At 37.3% G+C, this 22295-nt stretch overlaps 2 protein-coding genes and 1 pseudogene across 2 annotated transcripts; 2 read left to right on the top strand and 1 right to left on the bottom strand.

Annotated features, from left to right (window-relative positions):
* The first annotated feature begins 2836 nt into the window (after window positions 1-2836).
* On the top strand, window positions 2837-3322 carry LOC143604548 (protein NRT1/ PTR FAMILY 6.2 pseudogene; annotated as a pseudogene).
* An 807-nt stretch (window positions 3323-4129) lies between these two features.
* On the top strand, window positions 4130-6800 carry LOC143604547 (uncharacterized). Its single transcript, XM_077080988.1, has 4 exons — window positions 4130-5153; window positions 5203-5505; window positions 5947-6642; window positions 6729-6800. The coding sequence occupies exons 1-4, from the start codon at window positions 4881-4883 to the stop codon at window positions 6798-6800; spliced, it is 1344 nt and encodes a 447-aa protein (XP_076937103.1). The 5' UTR covers window positions 4130-4880.
* Window positions 6801-19064: 12264 nt separating this feature from the next.
* LOC143604546 (uncharacterized) lies at window positions 19065-20125 on the bottom strand. The gene is made up of 2 exons (XM_077080987.1): window positions 19849-20125; window positions 19065-19567 (listed from the first exon to the last, which is right to left on the bottom strand). Exons 1-2 carry the CDS (start codon window positions 20123-20125, stop codon window positions 19065-19067), a joined length of 780 nt encoding a protein of 259 aa, XP_076937102.1.
* Between the last annotated feature and the right edge of the window lie 2170 nt (window positions 20126-22295).

Raw genomic sequence — 22295 nt, 5'->3', positions numbered from 1 at the left:
GGCTTAATGGCTCTAAGAAACATGCTCACAGCATACTCATCACAAATGTCAACCCTAGTCAATGCTAGATCAAAATCTTTACAAAATTCATCAAGAGATTGATTAGTTTGTTTCAAATCTGCTAAAGAACCCATAGCATACTGATTAAGGCCTAAACCAAATCTTGAAACTATAAATCCTTTATACTCATACCACATCATGCCATCAATGTTACCGCCCCTCGATCTAACAAATGATTGATGCCAAAATAAAGTCATATCCTCTAAATGAACTACAACATAACGAACCTTGAGATTTTTAGGAGTGACATCAATATCAAAGAAGTGCTCTGCTCTACATAACCAACCCTCTATATTATCACCATTGAATTTCGGAAAATCTATCTTTGTCAAGCGATTGTGGCTGTTATGGAAAGGATGTAGATGCGAATTATCATTCGGTCCATTCACACCGATGCCATGGTGATGATGATTGTTGTTTTGATTGTTGCTCAGCGCCTGAACACTCTGGATAAGCTCGTTCATTTGATTCTCCATTTGTGTCTTCATTGAAGCGATGTTCTCGGCATTCTTTGTGATAGCCGACTCCAAACGATTCAAGACTACATCGTGCTCTTGCACTCGTTGATCCATTGACATATTACGAGTAGTAATTACTGCTTGAAAACTAAATTGAAATTAGGGCAAAATTGATTGAAATTGAGGCAAAAATGAATTGATCGAACGATGATCAATTCTTGAAGAATTGAAACGAAATTGAATGTAACAGAGATTGAAATTGATCGAGCAATGATCAATTTCAGCGAATTGAAACGAAGAGAAAAAAGAAAATAACAGATTGAATGATGAACTGGATTTGGGTGAAGAAATCAAGCGGGTTCCGAGGAAAGAATTGCTCTGATACCAATTTGTTAGCTAGAAATTGAGATAAATAATCAAGAGAGAAGAAGATACCACAATCAATAGCTATTCTTTCATTACTCATCAATCCACTAGTTATACAACTACTGTAACAGACTTTGCTAACCGACTTCCCAACTAACTATTACAACTATTGCACCTTTAGTCGTTTGCCTTACTAACTATGACAATATGACCCTTGACTTATACTTTTGATACTAACACTATCCGACTCTCGTTCCTCAAATAACCTCCCCACTTAATCACCAACCCGCGTACCCTTTATTTCGCTTCGTTCACTTTAAGCGCCCGTAGTTTCACATAATTATAATAACCAACACCCACAAATGCGATTACATACCCACAAAAATTAATATTTGTCACATAATCTTTAATCACGAAACACAAAAACCGAATCAACAAGCATTCTTTGAAAACACGCACAACATTCATAGTTAAAGCTGATACCTTCCCAACAAGCAAGAACACTGCAAGATTCGACGCAAACGCACACCAAATTCGCCTCAAATACTAAATAATCAAATAGTAAATCGAAATCCTCTCTCAGTTTATTAAATTCTATAATTACCCATGGAATGAACAAGTGAACCAAATTATTAAGTAATGGTTATTTTTCAATGGTAATTGATTATGGAAATCAAAAGTAATTCTACCTTTATATATGAAAAGCCATGTGTAATTAAAATTGATCAAGGTTTAGGTTATACCTCCGATTAAGGTCTAAGCCATACAATAACATAACTAAAGCAAAACCCCTACCATACACGGGTACCTGGAGTTTGACGCTTAAGGTTGACCGGATAGCACTTCCACTCTACGTTGCGTATAGGAATTAAATCGTCAGAACTTCGAGGATCAGACTCGGGGCACGTACACCGGGGTTATGTGTGTATGTGTAAAGAGTGTGTTTGGGATTATGAATGCAGAGCATGACTTGCCCCTTTTATAGGTAAATTTTGGGATCTATCGAGTATCTCAATCGCACCTTGCGTGGCGCCACCCAATGTTCAGCGTCTACCACGTGGCGACACGTGGCGTATGTCATCGTGCCATGTGTTGACACATGGTTCGACACGTGTCTCTGATTACTTAATAGGGTCATCGCATATCGTGTTGGCCCAATGGGTGTGGCCGCTGCGTAGCGTGACACCACCCATTTATCAGAGGGTCCATCTCGTATCGTGATGGGTTTGCTCTTAGCCCTTCGCGTAGCTCGATGAATAGCCATATTATATTTTCTCTTTTTGGTCCTTCATTGTTTTTATTAATTGTCAAAATTGGCCTGAAATTTTCGAGATGTTACACTTTGGTACTAAATGCATAAAAATCTCATTTAATTGCCACTCCAACACCTTGTAACACACTAGGTTTACATTGTTCACGAGTGCACCACTAATCACATAAGCTTAAAATAGACAAGGTATAGATAGCACACGAAATCAATAATACCTTACATAATGTTATAGCATCTAAGACATAGGCGTATACAACGCCTAATGACAACTAAATCACACATAAACAAACTTCTTTTGATCATGTATCACTTTGACCCACAATTTCATATTCACATTTTTAGCATTTTGGATATGTCACATTACACTTACACAGCTTAAATTTGCTTTTCAACATTTGAATACACATCGCAAATATTAATTAACACGAAGGCACACCCATTTCGATTACTCGTTTAAAAGTTTGGGTATAACTTCCATATGCTGTATTAATGCAACTTACCTTAAAAACAGAACATTTCATACCGAGAACCCTAGAATCGATGGAGATTAACAAAGAAATAATTTCCCGTTTTCTTCATAGGAGTTTGCTAACTCTTGGATTGGTTCTTATCAATGTACTAACTAATCCAAAAGGAATAATCTTTTATATGTTTTTCTACAGGTTTCACCGATCTACAATGAATGGCATTAGGGTTAATCCTCTCAACCCTAGGAATGGCGGCAACTACAATAATCGAGATGAAGCGACTATTTGCGGCCAAACTTATTGGTGAAACCACCACTGGAGAGCAACGACCGATAAGTGTATTCACGCTCATTCCTTAGTTCTTGCTAGTAGGCGTGGGTGAATCATTTATATACACTGTGCAGTCAGATTTCTTCATCACAAGATCACCCAAAAGCATGAAGACGATGAGCTCTGGGCTCTTTTTTACTACCCTTGCACTCGGGGTTATCATGATCACTTTTCTTGTGTCAATGGTGAAGAAGGTGACTGGAACCCATGGTAGAGGAGGGTAGCACATAGATGATATTAATCATGGTAGGTTGGACTATTTTTATGGACTATTGGCGATATTGGGTGTGATAAATTTTGGGGTGTATCTTGTGGTGGCAGCTTGGAACAAGAAAGATGATAAAACATCAAAAGTGGTGGATGTTGTTTGATTAATCATGATTACTTTGACCGTGTATTTTCTTGTTTATATGTTGTTTCAGTTTTCATGTTATGTTCAAAAATTATTGTATGAAATTTCGAAATTGAATTTCTGAAATTCGATAAATTCGAATATTCTATGAATTATATATACAAGTGTTTATATTTTATTTTGAATAATACAAACTTACTTTAAAAAAATTTTAGTCAATCTCCAGTAGCTCACATGTTGGTCTGACTTGGTTTCACTAATAAGCGTTGGAGTAGAAAATTGCTTCATGCCATAGCCTGACTCAGGCCGGTATAGCCCTAACAATCAAAAAATATGTATAATAACATAACTATACTACTGTCACCTGCATTAAACCCTTATAATCTCAAAAGACGAATAACACTACCTACCAAAGGATTAACATAAAATTTTAGTGCAGTAAATTGTGTTCGTAGTTGTTCGAATAGGCAATAAGGGTAGTTTAGGGATTTATACATAATTGGAATGGCCTGTATATTGGCCATTCGCTTAATTCTATAGGCCATACGCCTTGTAGTGGGTGTATGAATGCCCTTTCGCCAAGTTTAGTCCCCATAAGTTGGTATGTCAGCATATAAGAGGCCATACACTTAGACTATAGCGTATGGCTAAGCCATTCGCTTGTGATAACCCCATATCCTTAGGAAGTCAGCATATAGGTGTGTATGCCAATAAATATGCTATCCAACGAATTTGCTCAATAGAATTACTAGTATTTTCTTCAATGAACAACGTTATGCTGCTGGAATTTCTCTAGAATGATAGGACGCCTAGAGGTGCGCATCCAGGCGGATTGAACATAACCAAGTGTGTATGAATGTATGTATGAACTTGTAAATCATTCGCTTATTATCAACAAGAACAAACTTCCGGCTCGAATCATTCTATTACGTCTCGTATATCAATTGGTTGTATCATGTATTGCAATTGGATCCTGCTAAGAATCTAACGGTGTCTCATGAAACCGAAAATTAAACACACATACAACATAACTAACAACATTAACCATCAACTATCAGACTGTCGTTCCTCCAATAACCTCCCCCGCTTCATCACTAACTCGTGTGCCCTTCTTTTCCACTTCATCCACCTTAATTAGCCCATGTAGTTTCATATAGTTATAATAACAACCAACGCCCAGGGCCGGCTCAACGTCCTCGAAGGCCTAAAACTAACTAAAATGTTAAGGCTTTTTTATTTTCTTTAGACAGCCCGGTGGAAAGAAGTGTAGAATTAGAGTAGAATTAAACATTGAACTTATCATAAAAAAAAGGAGGTCATCACATGAAAAGTTCTGCTGGCCTTTGCTTTGTTAGATATTTCAGAAACCAAGAAGTCAGTCTACAAGTTTCAACGTGTCATACAACTTCCAAAAATACTAGAAAATTAAATTACCATAAAATACCACTTAATGAAAGCCTGCCTTTTCACTACCTCTTAACCAGCTTAAATATATTGCAATCTTAAACACATCATATAATTGTATACTTTACAACAATATAGTTCTTTCAAATCATTTTGGTCAGTGTTGTTGAGTTATGGCTGACACGACGGAAAAGGAAGCTAAAATCTCTATAAAAGTAATAGTAGACAATGTGTATAACAGAGTGGTGTATGCTGAAGCTGATTACACTTTTGTTGACATTCTATTCAGCTTCATGACATTGCCCATGGGAACAATTGTCAGACTCTTGAGGAAACATGATGATAAAATGTTTGAGGCTCTCGGGAGCTTGAACAACGTGTACCAAAGTCTGGAGGATTTTCCTGAGTGTTGTCTATCCACAAAAAAAATGCAAAGATTTGCTTCTTAACCCCAGAAGTTTATCATATGATCACTGCAAAAATCTTAAACTAAAGATAGACGACACAAAGCCCGTGCCTTATTTTGGATGTCGATGTAGTAACTGCAATGACTCAAGTTCTGGTAAGCTCGGGCGTCGTAATAGCGTATTGGCCACTGACCCTTATGAATATTTTTTTGGGTTTCCCACATTTTCATGTGATGGTGTTTTTGTTTCCGATATTGCAAATTTTATTATCACCCATGATCTTTGTGTGGAACCTTATTCATCGGCAAGTAGCATTCGCTTGCTTGCAGAGCTTGGAATCACTGACATGAACCATCTAGAGGAGAGAAGCCTAGAGATGTCATCTTCTCAGGTAAAAGTTGGTCACTCATATGCGTTTACATACAAGGATTTTTATTTCTGATTACGTAAATGTATCGTAGAAGGGATATTAACCAAACAGTTATATTAACTAGTCAAAATCATTAAGTTGGATCGCTAAAGTTTAATCTTTAAGTTTATTTTAAAGGTGTGCTCAACATAAAAAAGCTGTCTCCATTTAGGGGTGCAAATAAGCCGAGCCCAAGCTTGACTAACTTACACAGAGCACACACGCGGCTTGTTTCAATCTTGATTTTTAAAGCTCAAGCTTGGCTTGTGAGTATTATTTTGCAGCTCAAGCTCGGCTCATGCTTGTCTTGTTTACTATTTATTATTTAGTTTTTATACATTTATAATTGTGTGTGTGTGTGTGTGTGTGTGTAATGGATTTGGTGGCGTTTTTTGTGTGTTTACATTATATACTACATGCCAGTTTTATCCCTATTACAAAAGTATTATAGTTTCTTCGTATGTGCAGATGCTTTCTTTTTTAAACTTGGCCCTTACAACTAATTGTCCGTTCACGCATTTGGTTTTGTCAAAGATCAATTCTGTATGCAGTTTTGTTGGTTCTGCACAAGATAATACTTTTGATCAGTCGTGTAATTTAATGAAAAAAGAGGTATCATCAACTTCAAAGATGCATCTGCAAGTATCTTTGCAAAAGTCCACTGGAAAGCTCTTATTTGCAGAAGCCGAAGAAGATTTTGTTGAATTTCTTTTTTGTATATTATCCATTCCTTTAGGAACGGTAGTCGGGACACTGATGAATGGAGCTTCTTCTATTAGTTGTTTGAATAATATTTTCAAAAGCATTTCAAATATGAGCGTAGGAAGATATCTAGAGTCACAAGATATCAAAGATATGTTGGTTAAACCTCATTTTGGGCAGGAGTATTCTTCGAAACATCAGATGTTTCCTTTGAATGTTGTTCCAACACCGTATAAACATCAACATACAGATCAAAGGTTAGATGAAGGATATCTAAAACAATCGGGGCTGTTTATTGTAACAGATGACTTAACTATATACCGGTCATCTTCATTTTCGACTTTTGATATGCTGAAAATATCGAAAGTCTCACCTGAAGATATAGAGAGATGTGAAGTTAGCATTGGTTTGAAAGAGGTATCACACACTAAATATATCCATAAGTTCATGTTAGGCTTTTTTTTTATCTGTGTTAATTTTTGTTCATACCACTTTTTTTTCAGGGTTTAAGTATGTTGAAAACATCGTTAAGATCTTGCTCCACCTTGACAAATAGCCTTGACTTTCAACTATAAATGTGAATTTGGATATTTGACTGGTTTTTCTTTGAAGACAGTTATATTTTTTTTCTCAGTGATGTTATATCCTCTTGATATTAATTTGCAGTTAAATGTGTTTGTGGCTAAACCATGACTCTATCCTTTTTGTTAATAATCTAAAACCATGCTAACTAGTTCTCATAATCCCAAAACTATCTTTCTATATCTCATAATATCAATTATACATGACTGGTCGAAATGTGTTCAGTATTGCACGGGTTGATTCAAAACGCGAGTTATTTTGGTTCGGGAAGGGTTGGTTCGGGTCTGAATGGTTTAGGGTTAAAACGAGTTCGGGTCAAAACGGATTTCGGGTTAGCGAACTCGGGCTTCGGTAACGTGTGGCATTGGTCACACACCCAATTCTGGGTATGCATGGCCGGCCCATAGGGAGGGCGAGGAGGACGAACAACTCAGGCCTACTCTCCCGAGAAGCCCATTTTATTAACATGTATATATAACTTTGTTTTAAGAAGAAAACATGAAGCACAAGGTACCAGAAATTTGATGAACAGAAAGAAAGATGAAGATCAAGTATCAAAACTAGGGTTTGTTATTAGAACTATGAACAGATTACAGAGAATAAGGAAAACGAATTATTGATATTATACTAAACCTAGACTGTTAAACGAAAACTAACTAACAAACAAAGTTATAACATTAGTCCCTTAACTTTGGAATTAAACAAGAAACACCCCTGGAGTTTCTAACATTCTCCCCTCTAGTTCCAAAACTACGCTGTGAGGTCTTCAACTCCCAATTTAACTCTCATATCAGCAAACTTCAACTTTGGAAGAGGTTTTGTCAAAACATCAGCCTTTTGTTCATCCCCTCTCACAAAATTAACTTGTATCTGGCCATTCTCTATACATTCTCTTATAAAGTGATACCTGATGTTGATGTGTTTGATCATGCCATGAAATACTGGATTTTTCATCAGGGCAATAGCATATTTGTTGTCAACAAATAGAACTACTTTCTGTTGACTTTACCAGTTATTTCACCTAATGGCCCTTGCAACCACAATGCTTAACATGTTGCAGAAGCGCCTGTTGCCATAAACACTGCTTCACATGATGATAAAGCAACAGTCTTTTGTTTTTGGGAATTCCAGGATATTAAAGAGTTGTTATAATTGAAAACATTTCCGGATGTGCTTTTACCATCATCCCCATCTACTAAGTGATTACTATCACTGTATCCAACCAGATCTCCACCATCTTGGTTTTGATACTTAATTCTAAAATGTACAGTACCTTTTATATATCTGATCAAGTGTTTAATAGCTTTCAAGTGTTCCAATCTTGGCTCTTGCATGAATCTACTAACATAGCCAACTGCATAACTTAGATCAGGCCTCATTTGAGTCAGGTATCTCGAAGATCCAACCAACTTTCTATAATTAGTTGGATTCACCAATTCTCCTCCTTCAGACATGTACAATTTTAACCCTGGTTCCATTGGTATCTTGGTTTCAAACTGTCTTCTAGCCCAGCCAACTTAAGTATTTTTGTTGCATAAGCAGATTGCTTAATAAGAATATCTTCTTTACTCTGTGCAACCTCAATTCCCAAATAGTAGCACAACAAGCCTAAGTTAGTCATTTCAAACTTAGTGCTCATCTGTAGCTTAATCTCTTCCACTTCCCTTTCATTACTACCTGCCACCAGAAAATCATCTACATAAACACATACGATTAAGAATGAGCTGCCTTGTGCTTTAACATATACAGCTTGCTCATGTTGAAACCTTTTAAACTTCAACTATTTTAAAACTGCATCTAGCCTCAAGTTCCATGCTCTAGGAGCTTGTCTCAGCCCATAGAGAGCCTTCAAGAGCTTGTACACCTTGGTCTCTTTACCATTTTTCTGATAACCTTCTGGCTGTTTAACGTATACATTTTCTTTACGCTCACCATGTATGTGACACTCGTCAATTTTAGGTTAACTCCGTTAATCCGAACTCCGTTAATTCAAACTCAAGATCACACGAACTATGCCATTCTAGTTAACGCATATCTCATTACATTTAATTAGGGTTCAAAGGATGCATGACAATCATTACACAAGTAGTCTTTCGGAATTTCACCGAAACACACACGAGTCGACTCAAACCGTTGGTGAACAAATAATAAATATCATAAACAAGTATTCGATAATTATGTGTTACGTTTATGTGTTACTTGGTGCTTACATGTATAACCTCATATCATGAAGAAAATAAACAAGTTATGCTAAAATTTCACAAGATAAAAGTTGACGGTTCTAGTTGTAACTTGTAATTATTTAATCATTATATAAACAACTTAAAATAATAAACCCTAACATTTCCCCTCCCTCCCTATCTTGGTCTACGGCAGCCCCCCCCCCCCCCATCCCCTCTCTTGATCGATCGAACCCACACAAACATACATACAAGTTGTTTTGAAGATCCTAGAGGCTAACTAGGTAAATTAAACACTATATCTAATCTATTCTACCAATTAATTGCATGATTAAACATGATAATCATAAACCCTAATTTTAAACATGTTGATTATTGATATGCTAGGGTTGTATGCATGATTGTTAGTTCATAGGTTAATAGTTTGTTGAGTTTTTGATGAAAACTGATGCTGGACAGATTCATAATCGCATGTTAAAACGACTGTAAATTGATGTTAATGATGTGTTTGGTAGTGATTATTGATTCTATGATGTATTAGGTCGATTCTAGTTTCTAAAGAGTCTGAGTTTGTAATTTTGGACGTGTGGAAGTTAGTTTTTATTAATTTACAAATCTGTTGTGCAAGTCTGATTCGGGAAGCCTGCTGGTAGGCTATTTTGCGATTAGTGTATCTCACAAACAATAGGACCAATTGAGTTGATTCCACTTCTGGAAGTTAATAATTTGAGTTAGGAATCTCACAATAATTTGCGATTAGTGCTGAACCCATAGCACGAGCCCTGTATCGGCTCGCACCGGTGGAACTTGAGGAGTTGTCCACTCAATTACAAGACTTGTTGGATAAAGGTTTCATCCGACCCAGCTCATTACCATAGGGAGCCCCTGTCCTATTTGTTCAAAAGAAAGACGGGACTTTCCTCATGTGCATCAACTATCGGGAGCTGAAAAAAGTGACGGTCAAGAACCATTATCCCCTACCCCGAATTGATGATCTTTTTGACCAGCTTCAAGGAACGAGTTACTACTCGAAAATCGATCTGAGATCTGGTTACCATTAATTAAGAGTGCGCGAAGAAGACATTTCAAAGAAGGCATTCAGAACTCGGTACGGTCAATATGAGTTTTCAGTTATGCCTTTTGACTTAACCAATGCACCAGCCGTATTCATGGACCTCATGAATAGGGTATGCAAGGCGTACCTCGACAAGTCTGTTATTGTCTTTATCGACGATATCCTCGTCTACTCCAAGAACAAGACCGACCATGAAGAACACCTGAGGTTAATCCTTGAGTTGCTAAAGAAGGAAAAACTATACGCTAAGCTTTCAAAATGCGAATTTTGGCTTCGCAAGGTTCACCTCTTAGGACATGTGATCAATGAGAGTGGTATCCATGTCGATCCAGGCAAGGTAGAGGCCATCAAAAACTAGGGATTTTCAAAGATTGCTCAACCCGTCACCACACTGACACACAAGGGTACTAAGTACAACTGGGGTGACGCGCAGGAGTCTGCCTTCCAACTGTTGAAAACAAAACTCTGTAGCCCGCCTATCCTAGCCCTCCCCGAGGGAACATGAAATTTTGAAGTACATTGTGATGCATCGATACAAGGTCTTGGCTGCGTGTTAATGCAACTTGAGAAGGTTATAGCCTATGCCTCTCGACAACTACGGATACACGAGAAGAACTATACGACCCATGACTTGGAAATCGGAGCTGTGTTTGACCTTAAGATATGGAGATATTACTTGTACGGAACCAAGTTTACCATTTACACCGACCACAAGAGTCTCCAACATATCTACGATCAAAAGGAGTTGAACATCCAACAACGTCGTTGGGTCGAGCTACTTAAGGATTACAACTGTGCCATCAAGTACCACCCTAGCAAGGCCAATGTAGTGGCCGATGCTCTCAGCAGAAAGGAAACCCTTAAGCCTAGACTGGTGCGACCATTATAACTCACGATTCATACCAACTTACCTTATCAGATTCGTGATGCTCAACTCGAAGCTTTGAAAGACGATAACCTCCCATCAGAACTCATGCGGGGCATGGAGAAGAAACTTGAAACCAAATCAGACGGGGTCCAATACTTCGAAAACGGATTTGGGTCCCTCGGTACAAAGACTTGAGAAATCTGGTGATGGACGAGGCACACAAGTCTCGATATTCCATTCACCCTGGCTCAGACAAAATGTATCACGATCTAATGGTACTCTACTGGTGGCCAAACATGAAAGCTGACATTGCCACCTACGTGAGCAAATGTTTAACCTGTGCAAGAGTCAACGTGGAATATCAAAAACCATATGGTCTGTTACAGCAACCGGAACTCCCAACGTGGAAATGGGAACACATTTTCATGGACTACATCACAGGCTTACCCAAAACACCGACGGGATGCGATACTATTTGGGTGATCGTTGACCGTTTGACTAAGTCTGCGCATTTCTTAGAGATCAAGGAATCAGACAAAATGGAAAGACTGGCTCGCATCTACATGAAAGAAGTAGTGTCTAGACATGGAGTGTCTGTCTCAATCATAACTGATCAAGATTCCCGTTTCACTTCATACTTTTGGAAGTCACTACAGAACGCACTAGGCACCTGCCTCGATATGAGCACGTCATACCATACTCAAACGGATAGGCAAAGTGATCGCACCATTCAAACCTTGGAAGACATGTTGCGTGCATGCGTATTGAATTTCAGAAAGAGTTGGGAACCCCATTTGCCCTTGGTAGAGTTTTCGTATAATAATAGCTACCACGCCAGTATTAAAGCAGCGCCGTTTGAAGCGTTGTACGGACGAAAGTGTTGATCCCCTCTTTTCTGGGCAGAAGTATGTGGCAGCCAAATCACTGGTTCGGAATTAGTGCTGGAAACCTCAGAAAAGATTGTCCAAATCCGAAATCGCATGGCAGCAGCATAGGATCGCCAAAAGAGTTACGGCGACAAGCGCATAAAACCTCTGGAATTCCAAGTGGATGAAAAGGTTTTGCTGAAAGTTTCACTTGGAAAGGTGTAGTTCGCTTTGGAAAGCGAAACAAACTCAACCCACGATACGTTGGCCCATACCGGATAACTGAACGTATTGGTCCGGTAGCGTACCGATTGAATTTACCAACGAAACTCAGTGGCGTACATAACGTTTTCCATGTATCCAACTTGAAGAAATGCGTTTCCGACGAAACACTAGCAGTTCCTTTGGGCGAGTTGCAAGTTGATGAACAGTTACGCTTCATCGAAGAACCAGTCGAAGTCTTGGATTGGGAAACCAAAACACCCAAACATAGCAAGATTCCCATCGTCAAAGTTCATTGGAACTCGAGACGTGGACCAGAGTTCACATGGGAACGCGAGGATCAAATGATGAAAAAGTATCCTCACCTTTTCGAATGGTTGACCAACCACCGAAAACCGCGAAATCCGACTAACCGTCAGAAAACACAAGAAGTGTGAATTAAATTTCGGGACGAAATTACTTTCTGCAAGGGGATGATATGACAAACTGAAAATTTTTGCTTTTTTCAGACAACCATCGTGAAATGATACAAATTTTCGGGACGAAAATTCTTTCAGCATGGGAATGATATGACACTCGTCAATTTCAGGTTAACTCCGTTAATCCAAACTTCGTTAATTCAAACTCAAGATCACATGAACTATGTCATTCCAGTTAACGCATATCTCATTACATTTAATTAGGGTTGAAATGAAGCATGACAATCATTACACAAGTAGTATTTCCGAATTTCACCGAAACACACACGAGTCGACTCAAACCGTTGGTGAACAAATAATAAATATCATAAACAAGTATTTGATAATTATGTGTTACGTTTTTGTGTTACTTGGTGCTTACATGTATAACCTCATATCATGAAGAAAATAAACAAGATATACTAAAATTTCACAAGATAAAAGTTGAGGGTGCTAGTTGTAACTTGTAATTATTTAATCATTATATAAACAACTTAAAATAATAAACCCTAACCTTTTCCCTCCCTCCCTCTCTTGGTCTACGGCAGCCCCACCCCCCATCCCCTCTCTTGATCGATCAAACCCACACACACATACATACAAGGTGTTTACAAGTTGTTTTGAAGATCCAAGAAGCTAACTAGGTAAATTAAACACTATATATAATCTATTCTACCAATTAATTGCATGATTAAACATGATAATCATAAACCCTAATTTTAAACATGTTGATTATTGATATGCTAGGGTTGTATGCATGATTGTTAGTTCATAGGTTAATAGTTTGTTGAGTTTTTTATGAAAACTCATGCTGGACAGATTCATAATCGCATGTTAAAATGATTGTAAATTGATGTTAATGATGTGTTTGGTAGTGATTATTGATTCTATGATGTATTAGGTCGAGTCTAGTTTCAAAAGAGTCTGAGTTTGTAATTTTGGACGTGTGGAAGTTAGTTTTTATTAATTTACAAATCTGTTGTGCAAGTCTGATTCGGGAAGCCTGCTGGTAGGCTGTTTTGCGATTAGTGTATCTCACAAACGAGAAGACCAATTGAGTTGATTCCACTTCTGGAAGTTAATAATTTGAGTTAAGAATCTAAACAAATTGGTCCTGCATTAATTGGATTAGTCATGAAATGGGAATAGCAAATAACATTCTGTTGCGCATGATAATGGCTGCTGTGTGCTTACTGTGTTGTTTTGATCATTGTGAGAAAACCGTATGTGATAAAAATATAATAAAAATATTTTTAGAAACCTAACTAAATTGTGCTTCTGTGATGATATTTGGTGATTTTATTTAAATGTTATGATTTATGAAATAGAGTAATCTTGTCAGGTTAAAATATATCTCGGTAAGTTAGTTGCTGAATTATTTGATTTAACATGAAAAGTGAATTTGTGATCGATGTTTGCTATGTGTTTGACTTATTGGCCCTTGTGGGAGATAATATACTGATAATGTAAAATGGTAATACTTAATACTTGTTCACACAAGTAACTAATCACCAACGTGTTTGTCGAGTCGCACTTGTTTCACAAAGTAACACGAACACATGTCATGCATAAGTTTTATGTGTCTAGTCTAGGGACTCACTCGTAGTTCAAATACTTAGAAATCTCATTTTGTTTTTAGAGTACTAGTGAGGATCTCTGTGACGCGCGCTTTTCTCGGATCTTTTTGTTTACTTCGCAAACAGTGAGTTTCACGGCCCCTTTTACTCTTTTAACGCTTTTATTAGGGGGAGATAACATACTTCAACGATTTAGATTTTGTTACTCATTGTATATCACTTGTAAGGATAAGTGGCAACAAACCAATTAAGTCCTTCTGAACATCGAACTGGTTAATATTGGATAATAGCGAGTCACCTTTGAGTAGTACTACTGGGCTTGACAAACCCCACCCAACTTTAAACTCGATTATAGGTCGAGTGGGTATAATTTTGGCTAACACATTACCATGGTCGTGGTTGACATGGTGGCAAGGCAATCGTATAAACAGTCAGCTTCAATGCCGAACGCTTAGTAATAAATGATTGATAGGTTAGCTACCAATTGATATATAATTGACTTAACACTATCTGGTAACGCTAAAACGCAACGCTTAATTCATGTAAACTTGTGAACTCACCAACTCTGTGTTGACACTTTTAGTATGTTTATCTTAGGTAGCCGAGGCGGGCGAGCGGTTGTAAGGCCCCGTCACCGGTAACCCTACTTTCATGTTGGATTTACTCATAAACACAGTTCTAAATATCAGAGTTAATTAAAACTTTACGCGGAATATAAAACTTTCATAAAACATTACATATCAATTCATAATCATGTCGTAAAACATTCCTTTTGTCTTTCCAAAATTAAAACATAACTTATAAAACATATCAGATCTTCAGATGCCAGGCTTTAGTCTTCTGCCATGTGTCCTCCACTCAAGCCAGCTGTCTCATCCTACTCACCTGCGTGCATACTAAAAGTCAGCTACGCTGAGTGAGTTCTAGTTAATCATACAATACCATACAATACCTTATTACATACATACGTACTTAACCTCATCACTTTCTTTTATACACACATAAGTACTCATACCTTCATTCTTACTTACATACTTTCTTTCTTACTTACATACTTTCTTTACATTCATAATCATACGTTTTAAAGAGCCTTTCGCCCTATAACCTCACAGATATTATAAGGGTCTGGTCCCTAACATCACAGATATTATAAGGGTCTGGTCCCTAACATCACAGATATTATGAAGGGTCTGGTCCCTATCCTCACAGATATTGTAAGGGTCTGGTCCCTAACATCACAGATATTCTAAGGGTCTGGTCCCTAACATCACAGATATTATGAAGGGTCTGGTCCCTATCCTCACAGATATTGTAAGGGTCTGGTCCCTAACATCACAGATATTATAAGGGTCTGGTCCCTAACATCACAGATATTCTAAGGGTCTGGTCCCTTACATCACAGATATTATAAGGGTCTGGTCCCTTGCTTTCGAATATTAGTAGGGTTCAGTTCCCTCTTCGTTACCATACAACCATGCAACATACCTCGAGTATTATTAGGGCTTGGTACCCTTTTCGTAACCATACAACCATACAACCGTCATTTCCTTCTTTTATTAACTTTATTACGTTCATACACATAAACATACATATCATACTTGCCATATTTATAACGTTACAACCTGTCAGTACGTGCAATATCCGAAGATCGTTCACGAACCATCAAGCAATCATTCATACATATCACATATATCACATATGGCTTTATAACGTTACAACCTGACAGTACGTGCAATATCCGAAGATCGTTCACGAACCATCAAGCAATCATTCATACATATCACATATATCACATATGGCATACACTTATCACTTAGGATAAATGTATTAACAACACATCAAGTATGCACACAGCCCCGAAAACATAACAAGGAATGGGGCTAGAAACTCACCTGGATCCTGTTACGCTCGCCGTTGATCGTAATTCCTTCCTTTAACTGGGCTCGGCTAACTGTATAATATTTACACATATCAATTAACTACTACTACTCGTTTTGTATTTCTATCTATATATGACCCACAACGAACGGGGGTCCGGGGGCAGCGCCCCTGGCAGCGGGGTTCTAGGGGCGGCAGCCCCTAGCGGGGTCCAAGGGGCAGAGCCCCTGGCTGGGGTTAAGCTGCCAGGTCAGCTTGGAAAAATTTTATTTTCGATAACTGCCTTAACACATTTTCCATTAGGTTTTTAATTTATTTTATAAACGAACTTCACTTCAGGCGAAGTTAAACCTTAGGCGAACTTGGCTTCAGGCGAAGTTATACCTTAGGCGAACTTGGCTTCAGGCGAAGTTGTACCTTAGGCGAACTTGGCTTCAGGCGAAGTTGTACCTTAGGCGAACTTGGCTTCAGGCGAAGTTATACCTTAGGCGAACTTGGCTTCAGGCGAAGTTATACCTTAGGCGAAGTTACGCTTGAAGGCGGAGTTCATCAGGCGAACTTAATCTTGCAGGCGAAGTTATCGCACTGCAGATCTGTTTGCCCATAACTCCTTCGTTTCTTAGCCAAATAACTCGATTTTGGTACCCACGGAATCGTATGATCGGCGCCTACAAATCCCAACCATCAAATCGGCCTAAAATCGACGTTTTAGGGGTCCGATTTGGGCAGTTTGGGTTTCGGGTTCGGTTAACCCATCAAATCCTAACCATTTTCAGTAATATAAGCTTTGGTGGATTTGTTCTTACCTTACCAACTCAGATCTATCAACAAAATCTCGGGTCTCGGCTTCGAATCTTGATCGGTTAGTATGTGTGTGTTTTGAGTGTGTGAAGAAAAAAGGTGGAAATGAAAGATTGGGTTTGGGATGGGATATTTATATCCCTCTAAGCCCACGGACCCGAGGCCCATTCTCATTTAACCCATCTTACGCAATCTAAGCCCAACTCCCTCCTTACTCGACATTAAATAATTAACAACGTGAAATCACTAAACATAACTTTCTTTATTTATAATTAAAATTTAGGATGTTACAGCGGTATAGGACATGCATTCTCTGAACACCATTGTTTTAAAATTCTTTTAACTTTTATCATGATAACTGTGTTTTAAGTTATCCTATGTTGGCAACTATTTGCTTTACAGTTTTACGCTTCCGCACTTTTACTTAAGACTTGTTTGTCTTGGTGGTTTTTGAAAACTTTAAATATGGTGTTTGATATAACTAGTGATTCCGATCCTGTAAGTTCACACCCTCTGACGGTAAAACTCCGTTAGTGGATTTTGAGGATGTGACAATGTAGAAAGGCAGTCTTTACATCCATGTGGTATACCTTCCAACACAACTTAGCAGCCAATGCAAGAATTAACCTCATTGTTTCAATTCTTTCTACTAGTGTAAAAGCCTCATCAAAGTCAACTCCAAGTTGTTGAACATATCCTTTTGCAACCAGCCTGGCTTTATGCTTGGTTATCTTCCCTTTTGCATCTCTTTTCAAATTATAGAGCCATTTAAGGCCTATTGGGTTACAATTAAGTGGTGGGTTAGTCAAAACCTAAGTCTTGTTCCTCACAATGGCACTTATCTCTTCATCCATTGCAGACTTCTAGACCCTTTCTTTTATTGCTTCATCAAAAGATATAGGCTCCCCTTTTTGAACCATTAGCAACTCAATAGTGTTATTTTCTTCCACCCTTCCAGAACCAAACCTTACATTCTCATCCAAAACATATTCATTGAGTCTAGAAGGTAGGATTGAAACCCTGCTAGGTCTCCTCAACTCATTATGTTGACTTGACTCTTTAACAACTTGATGTTGACCAGAACTTTGACCTTGTTCAAATTGAGACCTTGGTTCTTCATCAGTAGGTTCTTGAAAACTTTCAACAAGTTCATAACTTTGTTGTTGTCTATACATCTCATCCTCCACATGGAATTCAACCCAACTTTCATGACTGTCACTAACTTTTTCCAAATAGTCTGACCAGCCCCATTGTTTACTTTCTTCAAAGTGGACATCTCTACTCACAACTATCTTCCCATTAACCACATCATATATTCTGTGAGCCTTAGACCCAAACTCTACCCCCCAAATAAACCATAGGGGCACTCCTATCATCTAGTTTCCTTAAACCAGGTTTTGTCACTTTCACATAACCAAAACAACCAAACACTTTCAAATGTGCCAAGTCAGGCTTTTTACCTTTCAATACTTCATAAGGAGTGTAAGTCTTTAGAGACTTAGTTTGTACTCTATTAAGGATGTAGACTAAATGTCTAACACCCTCGGCCCAAAAATCTTCAGGAAGATTCATTGCCTTCAGTAAACATCTGGTCATATTTAAGACAATCCTGTTTCTCCTTTCTACTACACTATTTTGCTGCGGAGAATATGGTGCAGTCAATAGCCTTGTGATTCCCATTTTATCACAAAACTGTTGGAACTCAGTAGAGGTAAACTCCCCTCCTCTATCTGATCTCAGGGTTTTTATTCTCAAACTTTACTCATTCTCTACCTTCATAGTAAATGACTTGAAGATTTCAAGTGCTTGAGTTTTTTTTAGAATATAAACCCACATGAATTTTGAGTGATCATCTAGAATGAGCATCAAGTATCTATTACCTGCTTGACTTGTTAGCAGTATTGGACCACACAAATCAACAGATAAAAACTTCAATGGAACATCAGCTCTATACTTAGACTGATCTGGAAAAGAGTGCCTAATCTATTTTCTGGCCAAAAAGGCTTCACAAACTTGGGATGGATGACTTATGAGAGGCATACCTCTCACCATTCTTTTTGCAGTCATCACCTTTAGAGTATCAAAATTACATGCCCAAGCCTACCATGCCACAACCATGGTGTACTATCTAACTTAGCATGAAAACATCTTGGTGAACCTATCTTCGGTTTGATCTTATATAACCTATTCAATGATCTAGGAACCTTCATCAACAACTTCCCACAACTATCATATAACTACAAAAACTCATCCCTCATTCTGATTTCACATCCCTTTTCTGTTGCCTGCCCAAGACTAAGAATATTGCTTCTTAGATGTGGTATGTCAGTAATCAATCTTTGTTCATTTCTTTTCCCTCTATAACAATAGTACCCCTTCCTTCTATCTTCACACATGACCCATCCCCAAACTTGACACTTCCATTAACATTCTTGTTAAGATTTGAAAAGACTGAGGTGTTACTTGTCATGTGACCAAAGGCCTCATTGTCTAGGTACCATTCTAGCTCATCACAACTAAGACTTGAAGGGTTCACCTTTTGTTCATTCAAGAACACTGATTCCTTTTGGTTTACATTCCGAATCATGAATAGGGCAGGGCTTTCATCTTGTACATTGGATTGACTTAGATTTGCCTCTTCTTTCTTAGTCTTCCCAAAACAATCACTTGTAGAGTGCCCGAGTTCATCACATTTGAAGCACTTGACCTTAGATTTGTCCACTTTCTTTCGACCACCTACCTTTTGACTTCTTGGTCTATCAGAATCACTTTTCTTTCTTGATTCATTCTTTGAGTTCTTATCATTCTTACCCCAATTCGTTCTAGAATCAGACTCTTATTTTCTTACATTCCACTCTGTATAAGTCAATAACATATTTTCTTCTTTCACTGTAGCAGATGACTATTTATGTTTAACAATGTTCTTTCTTCAAAAGATTTTAATCTTCCAATAGCTTCTTGAAAGAGCATAGTTTCAAGATCAAGAAATTTTTCAATAAAGAAAACTATTTAAATGAATCTCTCAGGAACAACATTTAATAATTTGGCAACCAACTCCTTCTCTTCGAATGGTTCGCCCAATTCATTAGCCTTAGATGTAATTGCAGTAATCTTACCTGCAAATTCATCTATACTCTCCCCATGTTTCATCTGTAATGAAGCAAACTCATTCTTAAGAGTCGCAAGTCTCTCTTTCTTGACTTTTTCAGCCCCAATATATCGTGCCTTCATAGATGCCCAAATCTGGCTTGCTAACGTCAGATTCGCCATCTGCATCACTAGTGTCTCTAGCATTGCTTGAAACAGGTAAGCAATTGCTTCGCTATCTTTCTTCAGATTCACCGTTGCACCTACAGTAGGTTCTATTACTTCCCATAGACCGACCCTGAACATTGAAAATTGCCTTCAATTTTACGGCCCAAATGGAGTAATTTGTCGGTGTAAGGAGCGGGCATTGCAGAGGAATCATGGTGTAGCTATCTCTCGGCTGAGGTGTGGATGTGACATCTTAGATCTTTTAGTATACTTCTTTGTAATTGATTATTATGATCCAGTTCGTTGGATTAATCAATTGAGTGAGTGATACCTTATGCTCTAATACCAATTGAAGCACAAGGTACCATGAATTTGATGAACAGAAAGAAAGACTAAAGATCAAGAATCAAAACTAGGGTTTGTTATTAGAACTATGAACATATTACACAGAATAAGAAAAACGAATTACAGATATTATACTAACCCTAGACTGTTAAATGAAAACTAACTAACTAACAAACAAAGTAACAACATTAGTCCCTTAACTTTGGAATTAAACAAGAAACACCCCTGGAGTTTCTAACAAAACATACAAAGTGCCTCCTTGGTACAATGGAAAGATGTTAGTGTATAGAACAAGACGTTAATGGTTCAATTCTCATAGTTGGTTTTTTTCATTAAGAAAAAAATATTGTTTTGTGTTTTATATGAGTTATTCTAGTAATTTGTTTATTATTATATTTTTCTTCGGACTGTATTGGACTTTAAAAATGCAACTCAATTCGTAAAATTATCAAATTATTTACCATATAAATAAAAATAGTGATATTGAGGCCTTATTTTCATTTGTACTGAGCCCCAAATAAAAAAGTGCATTCACGGGTATTTTGAAAAAAATAAATAATAAAAAAGTATGGTTTACACTAAATTCATTTTAATTTTAATACAGTTACCAAAAGCTGGTTAGAACTTCGTTTATTTTATTTGTGAGCATTGAGAATAAATATTTTCAATAATTTAATTTAAATAAGTGATTTGCTATATATATGTGACGGATTAAGATAATTCAAAGAAATATATGATTCCTTGTAACGGTGCAAAAGCCGGTTTAAAATTCAAAACAGGTTTAGTTTGGTTAACAAAAGTCAAAACTGGTTTATGATTGGTTTTGGTTGAGTTTGAAACCAGTTTCTTAACCAGATTATGATCGGGTTCGATACGGGTTTTGGTTGGGTTCAGTTTGGTTAACCGGTTTGCCAAAGAAAATTACAAACCGTTTCCAAATAAATCTACATTTTCAATCGGTTTTAAACCAGTTCATACATAATTGGCTTCAACCTGATTCGGTCTTTCTTCGATTTTCAAGTCGATTCGGTTAACCGGTTCATTTGCCAACCTCTAATTCCATGTGGTTTTCAGTTTTAAATATACTAAAAGGCACCATTTAACTTTATAGTTATGTAATTTAAATCAGGTTTACTTTAATGCAATTTTTTTTATATTTTTGTAGGATCGTAGTTCTAATAATCTAAGCTACTTGAACATAGATGACAATTAATGAAACGGTAAACAACTGATTTAATCCTTTGAATGGATTAGTATCACTTTAATTGAAATATAACTTCAATTAGTCTATGAAATTAACAAGTTAATCAACAAAATTCATTTGATCTAAATAATAGGTTTCATATGGAAGCACAACTATGCATTAATTATAATCGAATGATTACAATCTATTGCTCCCCCTTCAACCTTAGCTCATCATTCACACTGAATTTCCTAGTACGAAAGTGCACGATGTAGGTGAGTATTGTGATGTGAAAAGTATTAATGAACTCTCATCTTCATTATACATGTGTAAAACATCTTATGAGCTAAAGGTGATAGTGACAACTAACAAAAACCAGTTACAAACTACTGACGAACTAAATACAAACAACTGCCTATAGAGAATCCTATGCTAACTACCGATATTTGTTTTAACAACTGATGTTTGAGTCATTAGTTGTTTGTCTTCAGTAGTTGGAATCTTCAATAGTTTGTAAAACAGTTGTTGAGTCTTCAGTTTTTGATGTTAGGAGTTTGTATTGTAGAGCAATAGAAAACAAAACGTAATAATGGAGAACAACTGATGTTTTTGGCCATAAGTTGTTTGGTTATTGGCCATCAGTTCTTTGTTAGGTTCAACAATCTCACCCTGAACTGATGATGCCAAAACCATTTATTCATTTTAATCCATTATCTTATTTTGATAGTTTTCTTTAGGCTATGTCTTTGATAAACTTGAGAAACTCAGTGCCCAAACTAT

Source organism: Bidens hawaiensis, unplaced genomic scaffold, assembly GCF_021521415.1.
Source record: "Bidens hawaiensis isolate Kalapana, Puna unplaced genomic scaffold, B.hawaiensis_p1.1 tig00065718_1, whole genome shotgun sequence".
NCBI lineage: Eukaryota > Viridiplantae > Streptophyta > Magnoliopsida > Asterales > Asteraceae > Bidens > Bidens hawaiensis.
The sequence above is the reverse complement of the archived record's forward strand: the minus strand, read 5'-3'. Positions and strand labels throughout refer to the sequence as shown.